The sequence below is a fragment of the Thunnus albacares genome, chromosome 7, assembly GCF_914725855.1.
Source record: "Thunnus albacares chromosome 7, fThuAlb1.1, whole genome shotgun sequence".
In the NCBI taxonomy this organism is placed as follows: domain Eukaryota; kingdom Metazoa; phylum Chordata; class Actinopteri; order Scombriformes; family Scombridae; genus Thunnus; species Thunnus albacares.
The window spans coordinates 11,135,172-11,160,553 of record NC_058112.1 but is presented as its reverse complement, the minus strand read 5'-3'; the positions used below and the strand labels follow the sequence as shown (position 1 = coordinate 11,160,553).

Below are 25,382 nucleotides of genomic sequence, written 5' to 3'. Positions count from 1 at the left end.
TCTCTACCACCAGTTTAGGCTATTTCCATCAATTAGACTATTTTAAGACTGGACCTGGAAATTGTAGCCTACCGTTATTTGCAGTGAACTGGTTTTTGCCAGTATTAGTGTTATTTCCAGTACATTCAACTCTCACCACACACCTCACTGCTGCTGTTTGAGAATAAAGAATGATCCTGCTGTCTTTTAAACAACCCTTGTTCATTTGCAGGTATTCATCTCAGCTTTTGTTTAAGTTAGTACTACAAAGATGCATTTGCGTTCATGCAGACTCCAGAGCCAGAGGTTTAGGGTGGAACAACAAGGTTAGACCCTGTCAGTGATCCCAGGGAGTGACCTTGAAAGTAATTCAGATCTTTTCAATGAGTTCTCCACCAGAGCAACAGAGAAGGAAGGATACATTATGCATGCAATCTATTATTAATGGTCTTGAGTCATGTTACGATCAGACATGGGCCCTCAGAAAATATCTGAAAAGCCTGATCCTCTTGAGGACGTGTCCTCTAAACATGGTTATATAAGAGCAGCTGCTTCTATATTATGTGATTTATTATTTACTGCAATTTCTATCATTCTGTCATTTTACTTGCTGTAACATTTGATAGGATTTCTGCATTTATGCCAATCTAACATTTTGGGTAATAAACTTTTTCCCCCCCAAAATCTTGACAATAAAGCAACATCGTTTTCACTTTTTACATCGACTTTTATTGATAAGCTTAATCATGAGCTACATCAATGACTTTCTATTGATCCCGTAAAACGATCCAATTAAAACTCTTTGCTGCTTCATCCCGAGAGTCCATTGGCTGACAGCTGTTCTCGGTTCTCCACAGCCCCGCCTCCATCTGTCAGGCACTGCGCTGGTAAAACACAGTGTGACTGTTGATGCGCTGTAGTGAGATAGTACTCTATAACTTTGTATGACAGCCTTGGATGGACTTTTCCTGAAATAAGAATAATAATACAAAGTCACCAGACGTCGTGCAAGGCGCGTGCGTATCCATACTCCACCGTCTTGAATATTTTCCTGCACTTTTGTTTTCCCAAGCCCTCTTTTACAGTATGAAGTGCAGTTATGGCAAGGAGTAGCAAGTCAGTAACGAGGACCCTGGAGGATTTGACGCTAGACTCGGGTTATGGTGGAGCCGCCGACTCCTTCAGATCTTCCAGTGCGTCGCTGTGCTGCTCAGAGGCACATGGGGGGAATTACTGGCATTTAACTGACTCGATGCACAGTCGACACAACAGTCTGGACACTGTTAACACGGTCCTGGTCGAAGACGCCGAGATCCTGGAGTGCACCGGGCAGTGCGCTAAACTACCCGAGCTTGAGGATGTGCCGTGGAGCCTCGGGGAAGTGGCGAGCGCACTGAGCAGGGACGAGGAGATGAGCCTGCCGACCCCTCCACAGGACGTCCTGCTCAGGCTCTCGGTGCTGGTTAACCGGGCCCTGGTCAGGGTCGCCAAGGAGGCGCAGCGCCTGAGTTTGCGCTACGCTAAATGCACCAAATATGAGATCCAAAGTGCCATAAAGATCGTCCTGTCGTGGAGCGTCTCGATGAACTGCATCAGCGCGGCCCTCGGTGCCTTGTCCCTGTACAACATGAGCACGGAAGAGGACAAGTTCAGCCGCGGCAAGTCGGTGCGCTGCGGACTCATCTTCAACGTGGGGAAGTTCTTCAGGTGGATGGTCGACAGCAGGGTTGCGGTAAGGATCCACGAACACGCGGCGATCTACCTGGCTGCGTGCATGGAGAGCCTCTTCCGCGAGGTGTACGCGCGGGTGCTGCGCAGTGCGCTGCTGGAGACGGATAACGGGATCCCCAAGTTTACCGTGGAGATCCTGGAGCAGGCCGTCAACAGTGATGCAGAGCTATGGGGGTCTCTGCAACCCTGGCAACACCTGATCTGTGGGAAGAATGCAAGCGGTGAGTTGTGAACACTGTAAGTCAATGCAACAGGGTCCGTCTGTTCTCCATATCCTGATGCACTTGCAGATTGTGCATGTGTGCAAGTGCATCATCCCTGTGCGTGAATGTCACTTGAAGAGTTCCCACTCTCATCTCATTGATGCTTATAACCAAAAAACAAGGTAAAGGCTTCATCACTGGATTTACTCCTAATTAATGTAACAAACAGAGTTGAAATCTCACTGCAACATAAATGGCACTACATAAATGGCACAATTGTGAGTCCCTGATGGGAACACCACAACTTCTCTTTGGTTGAGAAACTGTTTACTTAAAATAAAACACATCCGCGAAAGAGCATTTCTGCAGCAGAAATTGTGCTTTTTCTTCTCAGAGTGCAGCAGCTGCAGGGTTGCAGACAGGTGATGACTGAGTAGAGATCAAGGGCCACCAGCTAGCTTCCTCTCTCATGTGTGGTGTAATATTGCATAGACATTATTCTCTGATATCCTTCTCATATGTGGCTGTTTTGTTAATGCACAAAATGATGGTATCCCCAGGCTTAAATCCTCACTGAGAGCTTTCATTGAAAGGGACTCTCCCTGCTGGTTTCCTACAATGATGCCCTGCTGATGTGAGTTTTATTCTTTTCACCCAGAGAGGAGGGAGGCCTTTCATTCCTGCCTACATTTGCTGATTCTGGTCCTCATAATACCTCCCCAGTAGTTTTCACATTGGCTTTCCAAGTGTTCAGAAATACCTTTTGGTGTGCACTTTGAAAGTACAAGTGTAATTGTATTTAGACTTCGCTGCTGCTTAACTGGCAATACATCACAAACCACTCTAAAACATGCTTGCCCCTGTTTTGATGGCTGCTGTAAAAGTGCTGCTGTGGCTCCTCTTGCAACAGGTTTACGTAATGAAAGGCCTTGGGGGGCCTATGTGCTATCATGCATTATGCAGAGTGATGTGAATAAAACTGAGTTATAGAGTGAGAAAGAGAGACAGACAGACACACAGAGAGAGAGTTTTAGAGACTCTGTATTAATAAATCACCAACAGACACTTGCAGAGCACTTAATTTCACTGTACCTGTTTGATTTAAAGGTGTGGTATAACAACATGCTATGCTATGCTCACCACAATACATGACACATTGCATGGCTTGTTTCTGTCCTACGGTCAGAATCAGAATCCTGTAAAAGTGTTTCTATTTGCACTGATTACAATATATATTAACAGTACAGTACGTATTGACACACAATGCAAAAATGCCAAGACTGCTTACATATAGTTCTAAGCAGTCAGTGATTTTTTAATTTTTAACAGGGGGCCAAATGGGAGCACCCCATGGCTACCTATGGCTACTTTTCACTTTAATCATAAAGATGACACTACTCTATATAAATGCTACAATAGAATTGAGTATTTATAGTATAGAGCATATTATAGATCCAAGATAAAACTGACAGAAGGGAGGGACTGAGAAAAAAAGGGCACAATTACAAATCCGTCTGCTACTTCAGCACCACAGACAGCGCCACAGATTCATCAATACAGAGCACAGTTTGGCTACTTATATTTCAGAGCCATGGTCTGGGCCATAGATTCTAACTTGCACAAACCTCAATCAGATAAAGGATTGAAGAGTTAGGCAGACTAAACTAACATATTCAACTAAACAACCCCTCTGTCCCTGCACTCTGTCTGCTACAAAGGGACGGAGAGGGGGGATGGCAGGTTAGGGGGATTAAATTTGGTCATTTTGCTAACATGGAGACTATCATCCCCCCTCATTCCCCCTTCAAATCACCTACTGGTTCTAAGAGAGAGCAATAAAACATCAGAGTTTACAGTGTGAGCACATATCGTACAGTACTAAATGTATATATTCAGTCGTCAGGCCACTTGGCATGCAGCAAGGTTCCAGCAGCTGTAGAAGAGGTGTGGTGAATGTTCAGTGGTGCATTGGACCAGTGAATAGGTGGAGATGCAAGTAAAACATCTGGAGCACGTGGAATATTGATGTAATGCCCAAGGCTAAGTGGCCTGAATTTTATGTGTGGTTCATCAATTAATAAACTTTAAGCCTGATAGGTTTACAGACACTAGAGGTGTGTGTCCGTCAGGGTATCTCAGGATGACTGGTCAAGTTAATATAAGACGTTCCATGTTGTAGAGGATTTCGTCCTCCACCACATTTCTTACACTGACACTGCAGGACCACTAAACATCATCTATCTGCAGTGACAGATAAGGCTGAGACATGATCACAGCATTTGTTGTCTTCCCAGTAAAACCATACAGCAAGTTAATTCGAGGGTGGGTTGACCTTAACTGAGCCACCGCCTGCCAAATTGAACCTCCATATTGCTCCATCCATTCTCTCTGTCTCTCTCTGCCAAGTGGGAGTAATTGAGGTGATTTTTCCATATTATGCTAACGCTGGTGACCCAGCTTTGTGAGGAGGCCTTTATGAATATCTTTATTGCATCTCTTCAAACCAAAGCTGATTTCCTTTTGTGCTGTCATAAATTCAATAAGGTAGTCACTGGACCGGATGTTTTCCCTTTTGCACTTTTGAGCTTCTAGCAGGTACCTCGATAATGAGTTAAAGAGAAGAGCAGTCCAACAAGTAAAAGGAGCTCTGTAGTCTTGGTTGCATCTGTACTGTATATACTATAGTATGTTATATATTGGGATGCATGGATTTACTGTATGTCTTTGTTATTAATCAGAGAGTAAAGAAAAAAGCTTGTTCATGTTTCTTTTATGAATTCACATGACAAGCCTCAACACAGGATCCATATATATAAAATGTCTGTTCTCACCTACTGCAGCTTGCAGTTCTGCATTGGCAAATCTAGCATATGGCAGGCCTCCCACACACAAGCCCAACACACACACACACACACACACACACACACATACACACACACACACACACACACATACATCAAGATGTCAGGGGCTCCTCTCGCCATGTCTGACTCAGTGTTATTTGCAGGTGGGTGTTGGGTTTCCCTTCTTCGGCTGTGGTATCCTGTCAGAACAGGAAACCTCTCTATAAGGTGGAATATTTCTTATAGCTCCCACTAGACCCAGGAACACACTGATTCTTTGATTTCCTTAACGACATGTGCATGTCACCGAAAATATCTAGTAGAATATGATATCCGGTGCTCAGGAATATGTCCCCCGAGGACTGGTTTCTAATCACGTTAGGTGTGAGATGACTTGGTGATGAAAGGTTTCAAGTCTAGGCAGAGCTGATTTGGTTAAAAGATTTAAAGGAACATTTCACCCTAAATTCATTTAAAATAAGTGTAGGTAATGTACTTTGCAATCCCAGGCCCATTTTGCATTATGCAGAGTGATGCAGTGGTATTTGTTTTTTTGTTTTTTTTATTCTCACAGAGGTGGCCAACCATACATGAACTGATTTTGATATACGTACATTGCTGCTACAGTTTACATGGATAACAGTCTACAGAGAATTTTTAGCAGACTAAATCATCAAGAGTAAACATTCTTTACTTACAATACAAAGGCGACCATTTCTGGAGCGCTCCACCAAGTAGCCTTGTAAGCTTGTGGATAATTATGACCTATTTAAGCTAATTTAAGCAACTATTATGAATATTTTTTATGCTAAGAATGAATGAAGTTATTATGTCTAATGTGTCACAGCAGGCAGCTGTTTTCAGCAGAAAGTTCTCATAAACCCCCTGCACCCTACCTGCCCAAAACCACACAGCAGACAAAGTTAACGGCTAGTTGGTGAACTTAGTGGAGAATTTAGCTGTTTTTTTAAGTCAGGAGTTGGTGGAGTCCAAAACAGACTTGCATTCGTCATGGTCGGAGCGTCCTAGTAGCCGAATGGCTACTGCGCATGCCACGTACTGACAACATCCGTGGTTCGAGGGACCTTTGTTGCATGTCATACTATAACTATCCAATGGAGGCAGAAATGCCCCAAAAATTTTTTAAAAACCCAAAACTGTCATTGTTGCCAGAAGCATGACTCCAAATGTAAGCTTATGACTGCTGGATGTGTAAATATGCAAATATTTGCTAACATGTTCACCACAACAGCTTCATTAAGTGATATGTCAACATTGTGTTTACAGCTTATTGTAATGTCCCCCAATAGCCAAAAAAAAGGGAAAAACAATCAGTTAATGCAGGTTTAAAGAAACATTGCAAAATCTTTACAAAATCAGAAAAAAATTATTAGTTTGTAGAGTATATTAGTTTGTAACTTAATTATGTAATAATGTTTAGTAAGAGTAAATTCTTAATCAAATAGGGAAAGCTTTTACAGTATGTATAATTTTTTTTCTAGTGTTCTTTTATTTGTCAAAGCCTGTGAAGGAAACTTGCAAAAGCTATACCCTTTTCTAAACACATGCTGAAAGAAATGCTAATGTATTTTCAGTGTCAATCCTGCAGCATCACAGAACCATTGACATTCATCAATCATACAGAGAGAAATCCGTCATAGAGCAGGCATATAAATGTAATATCTAGGAGAAAGGGTTGGACAGAGATACTAAATTCAACACTGTACGCAGCCTCAGTAGATTTCAATGCAGCCACAACTTGTGAACATGTGAAATATAACACTGTTGAGGGGTAATTTGAGGAAATTTGAACAACTAGGCATGCAGCTGTGTTGCACTGTTCTCTCTTCACTCTCACTTTTTCCTGGCTGGAAAACATTCTTTGCTATCACCTTCGATAATGCACATTCTCTCCAGCACAGAGAGCACACCTTTCTTAGTCAAAAGGCACTCTGGGTAATGTTGAAAATCACCAACTGAACAGGCAAAACTGGGCACATAAAAATAGTAAATTATTGCACTGAGGCATATCCCCCTGGAAACCACTGAAACTGTACAGATCGATGATATCTAACAGCGTGTAACTCAGGTGGGATTTTTCCTTTTAAAAACATGCTTTGAAATGTTGACATACAGTCAGCAGTTTACATTCAAAAGTACAACCTCATGTTGATAATTTTCCCAGAAACAGATATCACATGTAAAAACTAGTACTATGTTGTGCAAAGGAGTACTTGTTGAGGATATGATGTGTATGCTCAGTTAGACATTGAAAAGTATCATCACTCTCACAGCTGCAAAACACTGACATTTTACTGTTCTTCTACTATGTAGCTTTGTGCTGTTTTTAGTAGAGCTCCATGTGGGTGAAAAAGTGCAGGACCCATTCTATTCACAGGTCTTTTGTTCCTCATCCAATAGCCAGTGTTGCTGTTGCGAGGTCGGTGCCTGGCGCACACATGCTGCGGGGAAGGCAGGCAGACAGGAATGACTGCGGTCTACAATGGTACCACGCTGTACCAGTGGAGACCAGTCCCCATTATGTCTGGGAGAGAGATATAGCATATCTGTGCTAGGGAAACCCTTACACAGCAACAGATACAGGAATAACAGGCAGCAGCAGACACTTTCATTCAGACTTCATGCACACAGAGAGGGACGCACACACTCACAGAGTCACCCATGCATGGCCCAGGAGCAAGATCTGGTATTAATCGCGAGGTTGGGAAGGGAATGAGGAATGCTGATCTGACATGGAGTCTGGTACGGGGAGGGAGAGCTCCAGCCAAGTTTACCTCAGTTGATTAAGAGAAGACAGGTGATAGAATACAGTTAATTCTGTGCTCAGCTGGCAGTGCCTACACATCAGGTGTCTTCTTTTCATCTGCAACCATCAATTTTTTCTCATGCACCTCAGAGGAATGTGTTTCAGTTGCACTGTATCACTCTTCTGTGTGTGTTGATACATGTAGTTGACTGGCTGACAAGCTCAGTATCGGTCATTCACTTTATGAGTGTGTCTGCACCCATTATACACAAAATGAAATTGAGCGCCCCAATGGCATGCCCTGTTTTTAACAAAAAAAGAATACAATATTTAAATTTGGGCCAGTTTAATCAAAATTTATGAACAATCTCTTCGAGGCTAAAAACCACATCCACCTTTCTGTGATGTCATTTGAGAAAACAGCACTGGAGCTGCTTCCACTAAGACTAATTTTGTATATATTTCTAGTTTTCATGCTTGACCTTTTACGCTGAAATTATATTTAATCCATTATAGCCCTGACAGTGTTAACCCAGAAAGTCTGCACTCATTGCTTTAAAATCATTCCGCATAATGTGTTTAGCTTCCTATTTATTGTCAGTGGGAGGTTTTGCTGCTTTATTCCTGACTTGGGAAGAAATTTGTTTCCCTCTTGGACAGATAGAGTTCAATCTTCTGGGATGACAATGATTTTACAGAAAGTTTGTTAGTACACAGGTAAACAAAGGTGGCACCTCCACATTTCTCAGTAATCTCAATTAGCTCTTCAGTTAATATATTTAAGTAAACAATGAAAGTATACCAAAGCTGGACCAGAATTGTTTAACAACTACTCTGCATGGAGCTAAATCCATTAAAGCCGTAGCTAAGAATGAATTGTTCATGATGTTGACTTTGGAAGAAAAGCAAAGGGAGAGGAAGAGGCACAGATGGCAAGGATCAAAACAGGAAAATACATAAGAGAAGCTGTGGGTGACAGATGAGACCCAGACAAGCAATGTCTTCTTATTATAGCAGGAAGAAGAGCAAACAAGTACCAGCAAGTGGATTAGTTAGGTGAAGCATCAGTATCTACCACACTGTTGTTGTTTTTTTCAGCTCTGAATTCCTATTGTTGCATGGAGAGGAATGATCCAATTTAAATAACAGCCACTCTGGCTGAAAATTATGAAGAAGATACTGGTAAACAAGCTTTTAACTTATATTCCCTCTTTGATGTGAGGTGAGTGGCAGGCGAAACTCAAATAAATTGTCTTATCACTATTAGAAAAGTGATATGTTGGATAGCGAAAGCTACATGTCGGGACATGTCAAGATGCTTCTGGATTCATAGTTAGTGAACTTTGAATCAAATTCCAAGATATTGACATATCACACACAAACACACACATACAGTACTTCCACCAATTTATAGCAAATAAATTACACAATTACCCAGAAATGCTAGTTCTGTCTCATACGATGGACTGCACCAGTAACAAGCAACAATATGCTAATCCAGTTAGGCCTATATCATCTCACCTGTTGTTGTTTTTTTTTTTTAACTTATTTTATTTCCTTTTCTCATGTGCAGTCATACAGAACAATCAGCTTTTCAACTATTTATATTAATATAGGTGTAAATGAAGCAATGTTAAGGGTCCGTTCATGATTTTTGACCTTCCATCATGTGTCCATACAGCCTTTATCAGTGCATGGGAGCCAATATTAGTGCATAAGTAAATGAAATGAATAATAATAATAATAATAAAAAGGTAAATAAAAAAGTAAATAAAAAAATTAAATAAATAAATAAACAAATTTTAAAAAACAAAGCAAAACAAAAAAAAAGTTACAAATACATACATACGTATATGTACACCAAAAAAAAAAGAAGAAAAAAAAAGTAAAACTTCAAGTAAAACTTGTTCACATTTAAATAAGAAGACGAATGGGAACATCATTCTCCTCAGAGGGAAAGAAAAGAAATAATAGGTGACCATTTCGTTAAGAACACCTCTGTCTTTAGCGATGCGCTCTCTCTATGTGCAAATCCTTGTCTTGAAGTAGATCAAGCGAGGTATGCAGCAGATTTGTTATGAATGTAACCATGTCACCCTTCTCCTCTCCCTCTTTTACTCCATATATGTGTAGATTATTCCGTCTTGCTCTGGATTCGAGATCTTCACATCTGGCAGAAAGTTTTGCCTCTCTGTGGAGCAGATAGTGAATGGCTCGCTCGTGTTGGAGTGTTTAGTCCTCCGTATCACTCGTTCTCTGTTCAACCTCCGCCATTTGTCGCTCTAGTTTAGTTGTACGTGCCCGCACATCTTCGAGGGCAGATTCAACCCTGCTTAAAGTAGCCTTTGTGTCTAGAGAGGCTTCTGTGTGTTCCTGTCGCAAGTTACGTAATTCTGTTCATAGTTAGTGAACTTTGCTTCAGTGTGCACTTCACCTGTGGGTGACGGTGTTTGGTCTCTTTTGTCGTCTTTCTTGGTTGCTTTGCCTTTATTTTTGGCCTCCTTTTTTTGATTGGACATTGTGATATTACTCAGAAGAGTTGGCGTTGAATATTTGTAAATAAGTGGTGATTTAGCTCGTTTTTCAGGGGTTTCATCCCGCTGCAGGAGAATCAAGCTGCTGCTCGGCTCATGACGTCACCAGAAGTCTCACCTGTTGTTGTTTAATCACAGTAACGCAAAGTTGACAGTCAGAGGACCTGCCAGCAGCAACATCACCGATAAGTTCATTAACAGAGAGAAAACCATCTGTAGTGACAGTTAGCCTCCTCTGGGTGTGTGTGATAATCCTCAGCTGATAATACTGTCATATCAGGACATCATCATTTCCCAAATCTACCAGCAGCCCAGCACCACACAGAGCAAGTCTGTCAGCAAATCAGCGTGAAGAGAAGCTCTTATCGGCCCAGAGCACCCATTGAGTCCTATTTGACAACAGCTTAGATGAGTTTTTTTTGGGATAGATCAAGACATTCATCAGAGACCTCACAGTATTCTTCACTTTTTGTCCAACCAACTTCAGCTTCAGTATCTCTCACTCAATGTGGATCACTGGGTGGAAATATATGATGATATTTTTGGAAATATACTTTTTTGCTGTCGTGCCCGGAGTTAGATGAAAAATGAATACAACTAGCAGCAAGCTCAGTTCGGGGGCTAACCCACACCTGCCAGTAAACTGCTGTGCACTGCCCTTTAACAGAGATTGGATTGATTAACCAGATGTACATTTTCCAAACCAACCAATAAATCTCACCTTTGTGTCGCTTCTCCAAGTTTGATTTCAAGTGTGGAATGAGCTCATTTTTTCACCTAGTGGACGTTTGGGGGGAAAACTGCCCTCTGGCCTCAGGGGACAGTAATGTGCACATTATGGCTTGACGTCCCAGAATGAGGGTCAGAACTTCGCTGCACTTGAGAACTTGCCAAGTACATGTGACATAATGTTGAGATTTATGCTTTACCAGAAGTATTTTCAAACTGTACTTTTTCAGTTTTACAAGAGAAAAGACAAGGAAAGACAAGAAAAGAAGGAGGAAGGATGAGGACTAACTGGTTGGTTTGACAAATGCACGTCTGGTTAACTGTCCAGTCTCTGTGAAAGGGCAGTGAACAGCAGCTTTCCTGGGCTTTCTGGCCCCTGGACTGTCTCCCACACAGTGAATAGTGAATTCCTGGATGCTTGCAACAGCAGAGACTCCAGGAAACAAACGAGACATAAGTTGTTAATTTGTGAGCTTTACACGATGTGCACACAGCTTGTGTAGCAAAAGCAGCATGTTAGCAGAGCAGCAGCAGCAGCAGCAGCAGCAGCTACAGTCCTCCGTCTGTGTCTACACAGAATGCGTTCAGGCACAGTATTGAGTGCAGGTCACCCACGATTTGGCAAAGCCCGATACACAATCATTGTAGTTATGTGCGTGAAACAGAATAAAATAGACATGAAGTATAAAAACATGCTTCTGGTTGCAGTTACACGTGTAAGGTGCTGGTGAAATGCAGCCTTATCAGCTGTTGGCTCCATCTTCATATTTAATGGACAGACATGAGAACGGATCTTCTCATCTAACTCTCAGCAAGAGAGAGAATAAGCATATTTCCTGATATGTCAAACTATTCCTTTAAGGTTCATTAATCATATTTTGTCTCTGAATCCTCAGGTATCCTGAACATTTTACCGTGGATTAGTCAAGATGAAGAAAACGTTCTCCTTTATAGCCTCTAAGCTGCTAGTGTTTAACTCTCCTGCAGTTTTCACTAATCCATGGCTGCAGCACACTAAGCCGTAGGGGTGCGAACATGTCTGGGATCTCTGAGGTGATCGTGGAGAGCTGAACATCTATTATTTCAGTCTTCTGTAAACCACTTTATGCGTGTTTCCCTCGACACATGATGAATAACGAATTCAGCTGTATAAACACACAGCAGTTACAGTTCGTGCGGCAGAAATAAACAATCTCTGCTTATGACCTGCCAGCGTTCCTGTGGAATAAACATATACTTTAACTGAAGGACATAATTATCCTTGAATATAAGGATGTATACGCTGGTTTGTGCTGATCACTGCTGCTGTCTGCTGTGTCATTACTGAATCTTACACAAGCTGTTCGGTGGTTTGGAATGAGGCCAAAATGAAGTGTGGACCCTTAAAATCTAAGATAAGTTTGAAAAGAAAAAACTATTACATATCATCAACCACTTTACCTCATACAGTAGGCCACTTTCAGCTACTGTTTTCCCACATTTCCCAGAATGCCTTTCAGCAGTCAGTTCTTGTAACATGTCTGTTCTTTTTTCATTCAAAATAGTGAGTTTTTCAAGTTGAGAAAAACTCAAAACCTCAAAACCTGTCTTGTGGCTATAGGGCACAGGCCTTTTCCATGGTAAAATATTTTGACATGTCAAAGCACAGGTGTAAATTCTGAAATGAATGATAGCTCCCCGGTGCTAGTATTTTGTGTGCTGGCTATAATAGACCAGAGCTGTGAAAAAGTCGTATTTTGGTGTGTTGAGGTGTCAGTAGGTTAAAAAAAAGTGGTATTCAACCACATAGTATTTCTCTCTGCATGATTTTTGAACTTTGGTAAATAACGAGTCTACAAAGATCAACTTCTTCACAGAGACACGTAATCTAAAATTTGCAGTGTTTAAATAATTACCTTGATTGTTTATTTGATTCTTTCTTTGAATTAAATCAGATGAAGTATGTAGGTTTTCATGAGAGCAATCAAATGAGACAGAGAAAGGTATACACACTGGGGCTTAGTAGGGCTGTATAGGAGGCAGTGAATCCGCTGATGCACCACTGATTCTGTTCCACTGGACCGGTATCTCATTACCTCCCATGAGAGCTTAAAGCACTGACCTTCAGACTGTGTCATTGCATGTATATATGCATGTGTGAGTAAATGTGAATTGCTTTTTCTACTTTCAAATGTGGGCAGTTGCCTCAATCAGAGCCTGTGACCTGAAAAATGTAGCCAGCCAAGTCTAAGTCTTGTATTTTTATCTCCTCACCGTCTCTCTCTTTACCCCTTTCTTCTGCTGCCATTTTCTCACTCTGTGTCTTGCTTTTTCATTTTCTCCTCTTTTTTTCCATCCAGCTTTCTTATTCAGTGCAGATATAATGAGTGCACATTCTGCCACTGCCTTGATGGAGAGTAAGTGCTGAGTTGAGGTAACCTTGTCCCGTCCTATGTACATATCTGGCAGGGCTCTAATAGTTCTGTCAATCCAGACATGGAAGGCCCCACTGGGGAGCCTCGGCCCAGCACACGCTGCAGACAGACACATGTGTCTGAACAATGACAGATCTCCTTCAGATCGAACTACAATCTGGGACTGCAGTTTATACTGCGGAGGGGGGCGGGGCTGTCAGTGGGTCATGTGAGAGAAAGTCAATGAGAAAAGTGTCAAACAACAAGACTTTGCTCGAGTAAATCGTTGTTGTCAGTCTGAAAATGAACATTTTACATCAGCTTCATAATTCAGAGCCAAACAGCTTTTTTCTAAATCTGCACATTGGATGTCTTCTCAATCCTTCACTCCAAATGAGTGAGTTTGCTCAACCCCCAGCTGAACTGGTGGCATGTGGTACAGATTACCACAGGAGAAGGTATATGTCTATTTTGCTCATGACATTTTTTATTACTAACACATGCTGGTTCCTGCTTTACTCCCATTTCATTCTCAAAGTGATCAGAGACTGGCAGAATAACAGCCTCACTGTGAAAAGACAGATGCAAGCAGCAACTGTAACTTCTGCCCCTCACTTAAAAAAAAACACTTAGACATTTCACTGTATATTTTGTTACAGCAGACATTAGCAGTGTGCAGTATATTAAACCTAAAAGATAAATATTGTCTTGTGAGAATGTATTAACTTGAGAGTATACTGTGTCCTTCATTCCTCTAGCTTTCAGGGTAATTATTCTTATTTGGCACATATGCTCTGCTAAATCTACTGTCCCATTTTTAAATACGTTGTTAGGATTTAATTCTTTCAATGGGACCATTAACTAATGACACAGTTACGTAATGACCACAGATGAAGCACATCTTTCCAAAATCATTTAATTGAGATTCAGAGAAAGGCTGAGTAAAAAGACTCTAAGTTAAAAACCCTTCATAGGACATAAAGCTGCTACAATCAGTGTTTTTATATTAACAATGGATCTAATGACTACTTGTATATGAAAGGGGTTGCTTGCAGAGAAAAACCTATAGAGAATTATTACCCAGCTCTCAGCTCTACGGTGCTTTTCAGCATGTTTTGGCTCATTGTATTAATTTTACAGCCCTCAACTGTATTGTTTTGATTTGGTCTCACTGTTCATTATCATCATTTCCAGACCCATGCAGGGCGCTGTTTTCAGTGAAAAATCTCTAAAAACCAACTGTACTCTACCTGCACAGCACCAAATAGCAGACAGACAAAGTTAGCGACTAACTAGTGGACATAGTGGAGCATTAAGCAGCTGAAGAGCAAAATATTTCCCCCAGGATTGGTGGAGACCAAAACAGAGTTAAAAGGAGAGTGAGATTAATTTATACTCATCATGAAAATAAATAACTGTATACCAGCAAGTTTGCCATATCAACTTAAAAAGTGATAATATGTCACCGTTATGTTTACATCTTTTTTCTGCTGCTAACCAATTGGCAAAAAAAGAAAAATCTAAATTAAGCATATTTGTATACTTAAAATGTTTGTATTCTTAACTACTCGTAGGACGCACATGAAAAAGGGGTGACATTATACACATTTCGAACAGTCATAGCTGCAAGGGTGGTAACTGTTGACAGTGGTAATGTGCGTTTAAAGGTGGCAAAGCATTGATATATAAAAAAAAGTGAAATAGAGGATATTCAGCTGATGGAAAAAATGCAGGTTTCAAAAAATTAAAGATTGATTAAAGGTTTAGTATAGCTGGGGGACTTAAAAGAGACAGATTAAAAAAAGAATGGTTGAAAACATCAAAGTCTGTTTACAGGTGTGGAAAAAGTTGTATAAAGCCTTTCATGGCTCCAGGTGGAGCTGCACGAAATCTGACCAATTACCTCACATTGGTTGAGGCTTAAGACTACAAGTTTAGAATGTGGAGTCAGAAAGAAATGAGGTTACCAGACCTCTGCAGCCCACCCCTGAACTCTTCTTAAGGCTTGTGGCTAAACGCTACATTAGCTGCCACTAGCATAACACACCTGAATCTATGACCAAACTGTTGGCAGTCAGAGTGCATTGTGGGTAATGTAGGTGGTGCCAGTTGCTGACATGGAAAAAGAATGCTTGGAATAAAAAAGACAATATCTCTGGTTTTGCTGTCCATCGTGACTCCAACAGTGCAAGTTGCAAATGCTAAATCGGCGCAGTATTCTTTTAAAACCTAGTAGGGGTTATGCTCCAGATACATTTGATCCTACATTTCCCATAAGGCAGCGCAATAGGTTCTTTCATTGACCCTCCCTCTCAGGTAAATGCCCACATCAACTCCATCAACTCCACCCCAGTTCATAATAAGATTTCTGTAACAACATTTGAAGTCTTAAGTCCAATCCAAGACAACCCTGATGACATCATCAGGGTTATGTTTTCAGAAAGCTCCCTCCAGATCCAAAGAAAACATTATACAACAGGTCTTACAGATAGAATAGAAATAACCATGACAAGTAAACAGGCTGTACACACTGTGCCTTTTAGTGAGAAATTATTAATATTACAAAGCTGCGTTTGTCTACAACAAAATTTCCACAGGTTACCTTTGATGTCCAAAGTTAATTTCTGGGAAACACCCATACCACTGTCATTGTACAATAGAAATAATAGGCACTATAAATGACTCAGCCTCGTCATTATGCACTAACTACTCTTTTTGTTCAGTCATGTCTCTCTTTGGACAGACAGAAGTTGAGAGCGCTCTCTGACTCACAGGATAGAGAGAGAGAGAGAGAGAGGATGGCACACTGCTGGTGAGACAGGTGTGTCTGTCAGTTTTATACCTGACATGATGTTGCATCAGCTTGGCCACACAGCTTTGATCCACACAGTCTCACTCATGGCTGGGAGTTTCTCTTTTGTAAAAGGAGGCACAGATACAGAGAGGAAGAGCACTGGGAGGGAGGATGAGTTACAGGATGCTGTGAGGAAGAGGCTGTACATCTGGCAGTTCACATTCATACAGTCTCCAAACCTGCTGAAAAATACATGAAGCAAAGGATTCTCATGAATTCTATGTCTAGCATGAGTATTATTCATGCAAGCATATGGAATTGAATCATGTTTTAGTTACAGCTTTCCAAACAGAATATCTTTCTTGGTTGTTATTTGGCATGAGTCTAATTATTAAACCAGTTATTAATTAAGTTCTCTAACCTCCTTAAATGCTGTGTATTTGATGCTTTATTATGATTAATAAGATCACATCTTTATCTCTGGGGTAGAGTAAGACTCGTCCACCAGTTGCACCTTTGCTTAGATCCTCTTGTCCAAGTCTCCCATGATACTCATTAACTTTCCTCATGGAATATTTCTGAAAAGAGGACCGAAGCACCAGAAAGTAGTGAAATGAAATGCACCAACACACAAAATCCTGCCTCTGAAAATGTCAAATTCAGGCTCATTTTTCATCCAAGATATAAATTATTGACAGTCCCCAGGTGATAATGACTGATCAGAAAACTGATTTCTGCTTTTGTAACCTTTTGCGCACCTGCAGATCTTACAGAGTGAATGAAATGATACATTCAACTTCTGCTGCACATCCACAGAAATCCACGGTGTATTTTGTGTTTGAGCACATGCGGTGTGCCGTGTGTAATCACACACAGATAGAGTAATTAAGAGAGAGAGAGGCATGTGGAAGGCAGGATATGAAAACAAGGTGGAAAACACCGGGAGTGAGAGCTTAAAAACAATGCACTGCATATTTTGTGTATGTGTGTGTGTGTGTGTGAGAGAGAGAGAGAGAGAGAGAGAGATGAGAAAGGGCTAAGCCGATATCTGAAGTGAACTATTAGGGTCGCCTGTGCCGGCAGGGGAAGCTCCATCCATTCAATTTGGTCTATTTGCTTGCCTGTCAGAGGCTCCAACCAGGTAGGCTAAACAGCACCTAAAAGCAGCACTGACACAGCGACTGTACAGTCCAGCACTTGAAAAGATGGATGACAACAGCTCAGAGAGGGAGGCAGGAGGTGCAGCAGTACAGTGAACCACTGATGGGTGAGGGTGTAGCTGTGGTGTCACAAATCATGCTCATAGGTATGCCCCTTAAACTCAGATTTAAGGTGAGCACAAAGAAACTTTCCTCCTCCAGCTGATAAATGTGAAAACAGCCTTCTAGTGTCAAACTCTGTACATTCATCATTCTGCATAGTGAAGTGAAGCTCAAACATCCAAATGAAGGAACAAGAACAAAAACACATTTTTGATTGGACTGAGACTGTTGAAGTTTGTGTGACGTTTCACAGAGAGGAAGCCTCTCTTTTGCAAGAACATCCTGATCACATTCACATAGGTACATACACTCACACCTGGAAGCTGCCCAGTACAACCACAGTCTGCTCCACTGGAGCAGTTGGGGTTAAGCCTTCCTTAAGGGCACCTCAGTGGTGCCGGTCCAGGGTTTGAGCCGACGACCTTAAAGCTTGCTTCTCTAACTTTAAGGCCGCGACTGCCCTTTCAATTACAGCTTCCCATGATGTTACCTTAGGGCAACCCTTGATGGATGAAAGCATCGCCTATCCCAATCTTGCTAGGAAGAGCCAGAGGTGGAAGTAGTGAAATGGTTGTGAAAATGCAGATAGTAAACAGTGGCACTATCCTGTAACACACCAACATGTGTTACCTGCACTACCTGTAGCACACTGTATGTTGCGCACTAACCTAAACTACACATTTTCTCTGCACTGTGCTCATACCGCTGATCAGGCCTCAGATCATCACTGCACAGACGCACAAATAAACTTAATGGCCCTCCAAACACTTTTCTAACATTTCTTTAAGCGTCTGATTATGCCTTCTGACACCCTGACTGCTGCTCTCTGCTGGGTGATGTTCTGAGGCAGATTCTTCTGTAAAAATGGTGTTGAAGGGGCTCTGAGATAGAGACCCTACCCTTTGCTTTCTCCCACCACTTCTGGCTGTTTGATAACAATAACAGAGGCAGAGAGAGGGCTCCTCAGGGCTGATGAGTGATGTTGACCCAAGTGTTACCCCCTGTGGGGGCAAAAGGATTATCACGTAGACATCACAGTGTCTGTTTCACCCTCTGTAGAGGGGAGGGGAGTTGAAGGGGGTGTTGAGTAACAGAGGAAGCCTCTGGAAATGACTAAATCCATACAGACAAAGATTCGACATTTCATCCAGAGCATCAGAGGCAGCGCTCCATTCTTCCTCTTCATTGCTCTTTGCTGTCCTGTCATCCAAAGTGCAGAGCAGACAATATAAAACTAGCATTGATTTTCAGACTGATTTCAGCTTTAATGGGTGAAATGATGAGGTCAGATTCAGCCTGATAAGAGGCTGGCTGCTTCCCTCATGTCACCTCTGGAAAGATAAATAGCTAGAAGACAGAGAAAGAGAGCAACACTGTACATTTACTCATGTAGACAATAAATATTTAAATACATCCACTGTTGAGAGGTGAAATGTCTCTGAATCTGACATGTTGTTTGCTGTGCCGAGAACGACTAATCCCTGTTTCACAATGACTGATATGGATGATAGCACAGCATGTTGTCCTCAAGAGACTCATTCTCACTGTTGCTCTAATGTCATAGCATATACCCGGATTAGCCAAGGAGATAGGGTGTTTGAAGATGCTGCGGGATTTGATTTTCTCCATGGACAAGGATTACCGCTCAAGATTCAAAACAGATACAAGTCATTTGCATATTCATTCTGGCAGGATGAGAGTTGACCTGCCCCATCCAATCTATTTCCATCAAAAGGCATATTGCATTTCTGATTTGCGGGATAACAGAATTGCTTGTACCCAGATTCTTATTTAGGGCAGACATTGTGAAGGTTAAGAGTGGATGAGCGGAGATTGATGCTTGACAGAGAGGGTCATTTTACGTATAATCGAAGTTGGGGGGAACCATGAGCTGTGAAATTTGTGTGTGGAGATTTGAAATGTCTCCTCTTCGTGATGCAGACTCAAGCAAATAAATCATGTCTGACTTATCACACCAGGCATGCCTCTCAAGGCCTGATTGTCAGCAGGAGAAAAATGAGAACATAGCACGGATGATTTTGATCTGCTGAGGGACCCGGGACAGATAAATCATTCAGTTACCTCTAGCTGACAAAGTCACATTTTCAACATTTCAACATTTTTTTCCTGCTGGAAAATGTTGATATTTGAAAAGCAGCTCAAGTAGTAGGATGTGATTAGCTCAGTCCTTGTATAGAGTGGCTGATGGTTTCAATTTATTTTTTAAAGAATTTCATGTGCAGTTCTATAAGTGCTAAAGGTCAAATAATTATAATTTCATGAGGAGAATCCCATTTGCCAGCCCGTCTTCAAAAGAAGAACAACAATATAAGTCAAAAATTTAGCCGGCAAAACCAACCTATAGTTACGTTTCAGTGACAGACGCCATCCAGCAGCCGTAGTAATTATGACCCGGAGAAGTGACACAGTTCAGATGACGTCAATATAAGGTGACAAATTTCCATAATCGCAGGTGGCAGATTGGTTGGCTGGCTAGATAGATAGATGGCAAAAAGTGGACTTAGCTGCAGTAGACCACTGTTCACTTCCCATTTCCAACCATGAGTGTCATATTTCTAACTTTAAGGAAATAGTAACTTTAACCCACACCACGTTTCAAGCGATCATTTTAACCCAAACCATGATCTCTCCCTAACCCTAACCAAGTGGTTTTTGTGCCTAAACCTAACCAGACCTTAACCACAGCGTTGTCACATCATAAAACATAATTACAGTGGAAACCACTTATAGTGTTCACGGTTACAGTGATCAACCACTTATTTGGATCAAAAAGCTTAGGACAGAATCATTCCTATACAAATGCTGTTTGAATAATTTGCTTATAGTAATCAAGTAGTCTGCTTACAGTATTCATTTTTGGTCTTTTCATACATGATAACATATGGAAAATAATTTAAAACTATGGTAATTCTATTGTTTTTTTACTTTACTCCAATGATACATGTTTGATATGTACTTAGTGGCTGCGGCACCATTATTGGCCCGTGGTAACCCAGCTGGTTAACTGAGGCTGTTGCTGCATGCATGTTGAAATCATGACGGGAAAAAGAAAGTCATTTTCTCTCAATGAAAACATATTCTCCTTGAAGCTTATGACCAACTGCCAAAAACAAGCCAACGAGATGCAGCAGTGAAACTACAAGCGCTTGAAACAGCTGTACTGTATTTTGAAACAGTCAATAAAATTCAGTAAAGAGTGAAACTGTCCGCTTTATTAATTTATATTCATGTAATAAATATATAAATGTCACTTAGATGGTAATCTGCATGAAAAATTAAGAAAAATCTCGGTTATAATAATTATCCGCTGATCAATTTGACCTAGACAGATGTAACCACTATAAGTGGTTTCCACTGTATTTTTGAACAGTTTTGGAAAGCACCGACAGAGGCAGCATACTGGAAAACGCTCCTATGGGTCATTCTGGAGTGCTGATAAAATCAACCTGTGTGTTTGTTTAATTATGAGGATGTTTCCATTTCCATATTTCAGCCTTGGTTTTTACACATTCATACAAGTTGCACTACTGTTGTATCTGAGAGAATGAGACAGGTCTTTTCACCTCTCCTTTTCTCCGGAGAATAATCTTTACTGTTTTGATGTGTTGTAAGATCACACGCAGAAGCTGCACCATTTTTTGTATTTCTGAGTGACATTATGTGGATATATTAGAAATATCTGGATGCAGTTTGTCTCTTAAATCACAAATAGAATCTCTCTAACCAACCTTAAAAACATCATGAAGAAATAACTCAAGATATACAGTATGTGTTGGATCTAGAAGCTCTTTATTTTCTCTTGGATTCACTCTACACCACTGGCAGAGCCTCAGTGGAATTTAAGCATCATTAAGGAACCATTAAGATATGCTTAACTTGAAAATCCCACCCACTTTATTACTCTACACATGGAAACTACATAATGTAGCTGGATCTTGTGCTCCGCCTTGTTGATGTAACACCGCAGCATATATTGACCTGGAGTTACTCTGACAGAATTTATGAAGTGTCCTGTTCAAGTGTGGTCTAATACTTACTCAACATTGTATAACAAGACAGCTGGATGAGGGGATTACAGTAAATTTCAGTGGTAAAAATCATCCTCAGTTACCTTGTAAGCCAAAGATTCTGCAGTTGATATCTTAAAAATGAGACAAACACATATTTATACTTACTGGAAATGTTTTAAGGTTTTTTTTTCCTCACTGGAAATGTTAGCTGTGCTATGAGAGCTATATGTGGATTTAAAGACTCATTGAATGTGCTTTTGATTTTGTAGTGGATGGCTCTGTAGCCTGCAATGATGGGTGTTTAACAGTGTATAACAGCTCATCTCTAGGGGCCCGAATCACTGTAGTGATATCACTGTTAACGCAGCTCAAGAGGAAGGGAGGTTTAAAGCACCCTCATTTTTGTGTGTCACATCAGATTTTCTGATTATGAAATGAACTCCTCTTAATTAGTCATTTTTTTCTGTCCTTGCAAATGCAGAAACATACACACTCATCCGCTCCTTCACTGTATCACTGTTGGCTGCAGGGTACAGTGTTCAATTATAATCATTAATTGCTCGTCTGTGTCTCAACTTGCATAGATTTCACATGTTCATGGGGAGCTTTGGTGATGAAAATTACCCCATGACATCACACCACACAGTGCCTCGCCGGGGCTATTTGGATGAGACAGCATACTGCACAGAGGGGACCCACATGCTTGGGTTGTGGTCTTGCTGGTTTGGGGGTTTTTAGGCCCATGGTGTAATGAAGGAAAGATGGCTGAGAGCCACATGAAGAAAGGTCTATTATGAGAACAACATTCTGTGATCCACAAGCAAGACGCCCCCGAGTGCACTTTGCAATGACAACATTCAGTTTGCTGAGGCAGGGAAATACATTGTCTGAAAGAACAACCAATATACTGGAGTCTTTTATTTCTTTAATGTTAGTGGGCTAGTGAGGCATGTAAACAAACAGACACAGAACAGAAAATATAGGAAAGATTTTTTTCTTTAGGGAATAGTTGTGGGAAATACACTTATATAATTTCTTTCCGAGAGTTAGATGAGAAGATTGATATCAATCTTGTGTGTGTGCATGAATTCATAGTAGGAGTCAGGGGGCGTGTTAGCCTAGCTTAGCATAAAGACTTGAAGCAGGGGTGTGAGGGAGCTGTAAGATGTCCCCCTCACTGAAGGGGTGAAGCAATTTGTGCCATAAAGAGAGCAAAATTATATTCTGTGAGTCTGGCTGTTTATTATTGCTGTAGCCAATTGTTGAGTTGTTTATTATTATTGGATTATTTTGGTTTTGTTATTTATTTTTTCTTTCTTGGAGGTCCACTTCCTCTTGGTAAGTGGGGGTGTTGTCATGGGAGTGCACAGCCACCGGACTTCTGCTCATTCAATCAGCTTTACTTGACTGTACCAAGTTTAACTGAGGAGAGGGGTGATTTTAGAGCTCCAATGATTAGTTAAACAATTAGTAAATCAATTAATTGTTCTGAGTCATTTTTTAAGAAAAAATTCCAAAATTCTCAAGTTCCAGCTTTTTAAATGTGAATATTTTCTGGTTTCTTTAGTCCTTTATGATAGTAAACTTCTAAACTAAATCTTTGAGTTACTGACTGTTGGTAAGGACAAAACAAGACATTTTAGGTTGAATCTTGGGCTTCAGGATCATTTCTCACAATCTTCTGTCATTTTATAGAACAAACAACCAATCGATTAATCAATTGAATAATCAACAGATTAAATAATCTGTCAAAAATAATCATTCATTGCAGCACTGGGTGATTTTTCTGGTCCATTATTTGTTTCAGTACCAGTAGTATAGAAAATACTCAATAGCATATGATATATTTGTAAATATATTGTAGATGATTCTTAGGCACATTTACCTGTCATTGTAAGCAGCATGGTTTAATCAAACATTATGTAGGGAGAGCTGTTGTTAGTGTGTCTGCTGGAGGCATCCTCTTAGCTGTTCAATCGCCTGTATTGCTACATTTGCCATGTTTGCTGTAAGCTACTTGTAAGTCTGTTGCTGTGATGTCTTTGTAAAAATCTAACTTCAATATAGAAAACAGAGCTTTGGGAATCTGCCTGGACTGATACTGCTCTTCATTTTGCTTTTCTATACACCTCAGCTCTGCCGGCACAACTGTTTATCCATCCTCACAATACATCAGCGTCTTCAGCTATTGTGCGGGGATCTTTTGCCAAGAAATAGTTCCAGCATGTAAATCCCACTAAAACCACAAATTGTTGTGTTTACATTTCTGTTTGTGTATGAGTTAAATGAGTGAGATGTGTTATAAAAGCATTAATTGGTGAGACTGTGAGGTTTTGGTAGATGCATTTTTTAACTTTGGACAGGCAGCTAGGCTAGCTGTTTCCCCCCACCTCCAGTCTTTATGCTGAGCCAGGTTAAATACACCCAAACCCCAACTCTGTGCTGAATGCACAAATATGAGATGGATATCAATCTGTTCATCTCATTCTTGGAAAGAAAGCAAATAAGCATCATCTCAAAATCTTGAACTTCTACTCAACCAATGCATTACATTTCAGTAAAAGCTAATTATGTGTTTGTGTTTGTGTAGCTTATATACTGTGTAAAAATAACAGTAGACAAAAGACAGTAAATGGGAGAGGTCTGTTGTAAACAAAGATCAGGCATCAAACCCTGTGCTGATAACTGAATTTCCTCTCTCACCTGTTGTGTTCTGGTGGTGTCAGGTTCCCTAGGGGGAAGGAGATTAATATGTCACACTGTGTCTCTGATCCTTTACCCTGTGTGCACTCATTACAGTCTCTGCTGTGTCGCCTTTGCCCACATCCTCTTTATGATCCAGCTTTTGACTGAACTCAGCTAGCGCTGAATAGCATTGAAGTAAGAGTACAAAAAAGTGGCACCACTTTTTCAATAATAGCTAACATATAATATAATACTATTACTTTAAACTCAAAAAATGTCATTCACACTGACAGTCTCCCTTTTTTGTGTCCCATGAGGGAGTAATTTGGCTGAAACATCAGGGAGCAGTTTAGGATAAAAGTAGAATCAGTGAAAAACATATTTTGTTTGGTTGGGAATCCATTATTTCACGACGAGAAGGAGAAAAAAAGAGAAAGATGGGAGACACATGCCTCCACACTGCAGGAAGATCTATGCTTTTTGAAGCCACTGCACACCATCCAGATGGCTAATGGCTCTCTGTGCCTCTCCTGCAATTGTGAACTGTCATCTCCTTAAACCACTCACACAGCTGGAGGCCAGCCAAAACACTTCTGAACGCATAAAAAATGAAATCAATCCATGTTCAATAGAGTCAAACATCCATCCATTCAAATGGCTACACAATGATGTTTGATCAGCATGTGTGAGATCAGTGAGGGATCATCCTGTAATCTGCACAATGATGACAGCAGACCAGGGCCATGTGTCTCTCAAACTGACTCAACGCTGCAGCACAGTACAAATATCATACAATAAAATACAATCCAATATAAAAACTAAACAAACTGCAGCCTCAAAAATTGACAGAGTTGACTCAACATCTCTGTGTATGGCAGGGCTATTTTATTCCATTGCCCTATATTGTTGTTTTTGGGTTGAATCCCTATGGAGACGACTCTGTTTACTTGCAGAAGTGTCATTACTGATATAAAACAGGGAACAGGGAAAGGGTGAGAGGGATGAGGATGGAAATTTCTTGAATGTCACAGAAAACATACAAACACTATGCCAGTATGTCTGCCTTTTCGTCAACATGTTTAAAAATTGCCTAAATTACAGAAATAGTTAGACATTTAGGGAAATGCATTTATTTACTTTCTTGTTGAGATTTAGATGAGAAGATTGATACCACTCTCATGGCTGTCTACTTTAAATGTAAATCAGCAACCGGTTAGCCTAGCTTAGCATTAAGACTGTAAACAGGGGGAAACAACTAGCCTGGTTTTGTTCAAATCATACACAAATCTGCTTACCAGCACTTTTAAAGCTAATTAATAAACATGTTATGTCCTGTTTGTTTAATTCATACAAAAACCAAAGTATAACAATGACAAGTTATGGTTTTACGGGGGGTTATGGAGGGAGTCTTGTCCGGGAAATTACTGTGTC

At 40.7% G+C, this 25,382-nt stretch overlaps 1 protein-coding gene across 1 annotated transcript in view; it reads left to right on the top strand.

Annotated features, from left to right (window-relative positions):
• Positions 1–675: 675 nt before the first annotated feature.
• Positions 676–25,382, top strand: part of btbd11b (BTB (POZ) domain containing 11b) — a 71,544-nt gene continuing 46,837 nt past the window's right edge. Inside the window, exon 1 of the mRNA XM_044357557.1 lies at positions 676–1,931. Coding sequence (XP_044213492.1) covers positions 1,079–1,931 — 853 coding nt within the window. The 5' untranslated portion in view covers positions 676–1,078. The remainder of the gene's footprint in view (positions 1,932–25,382) is intronic.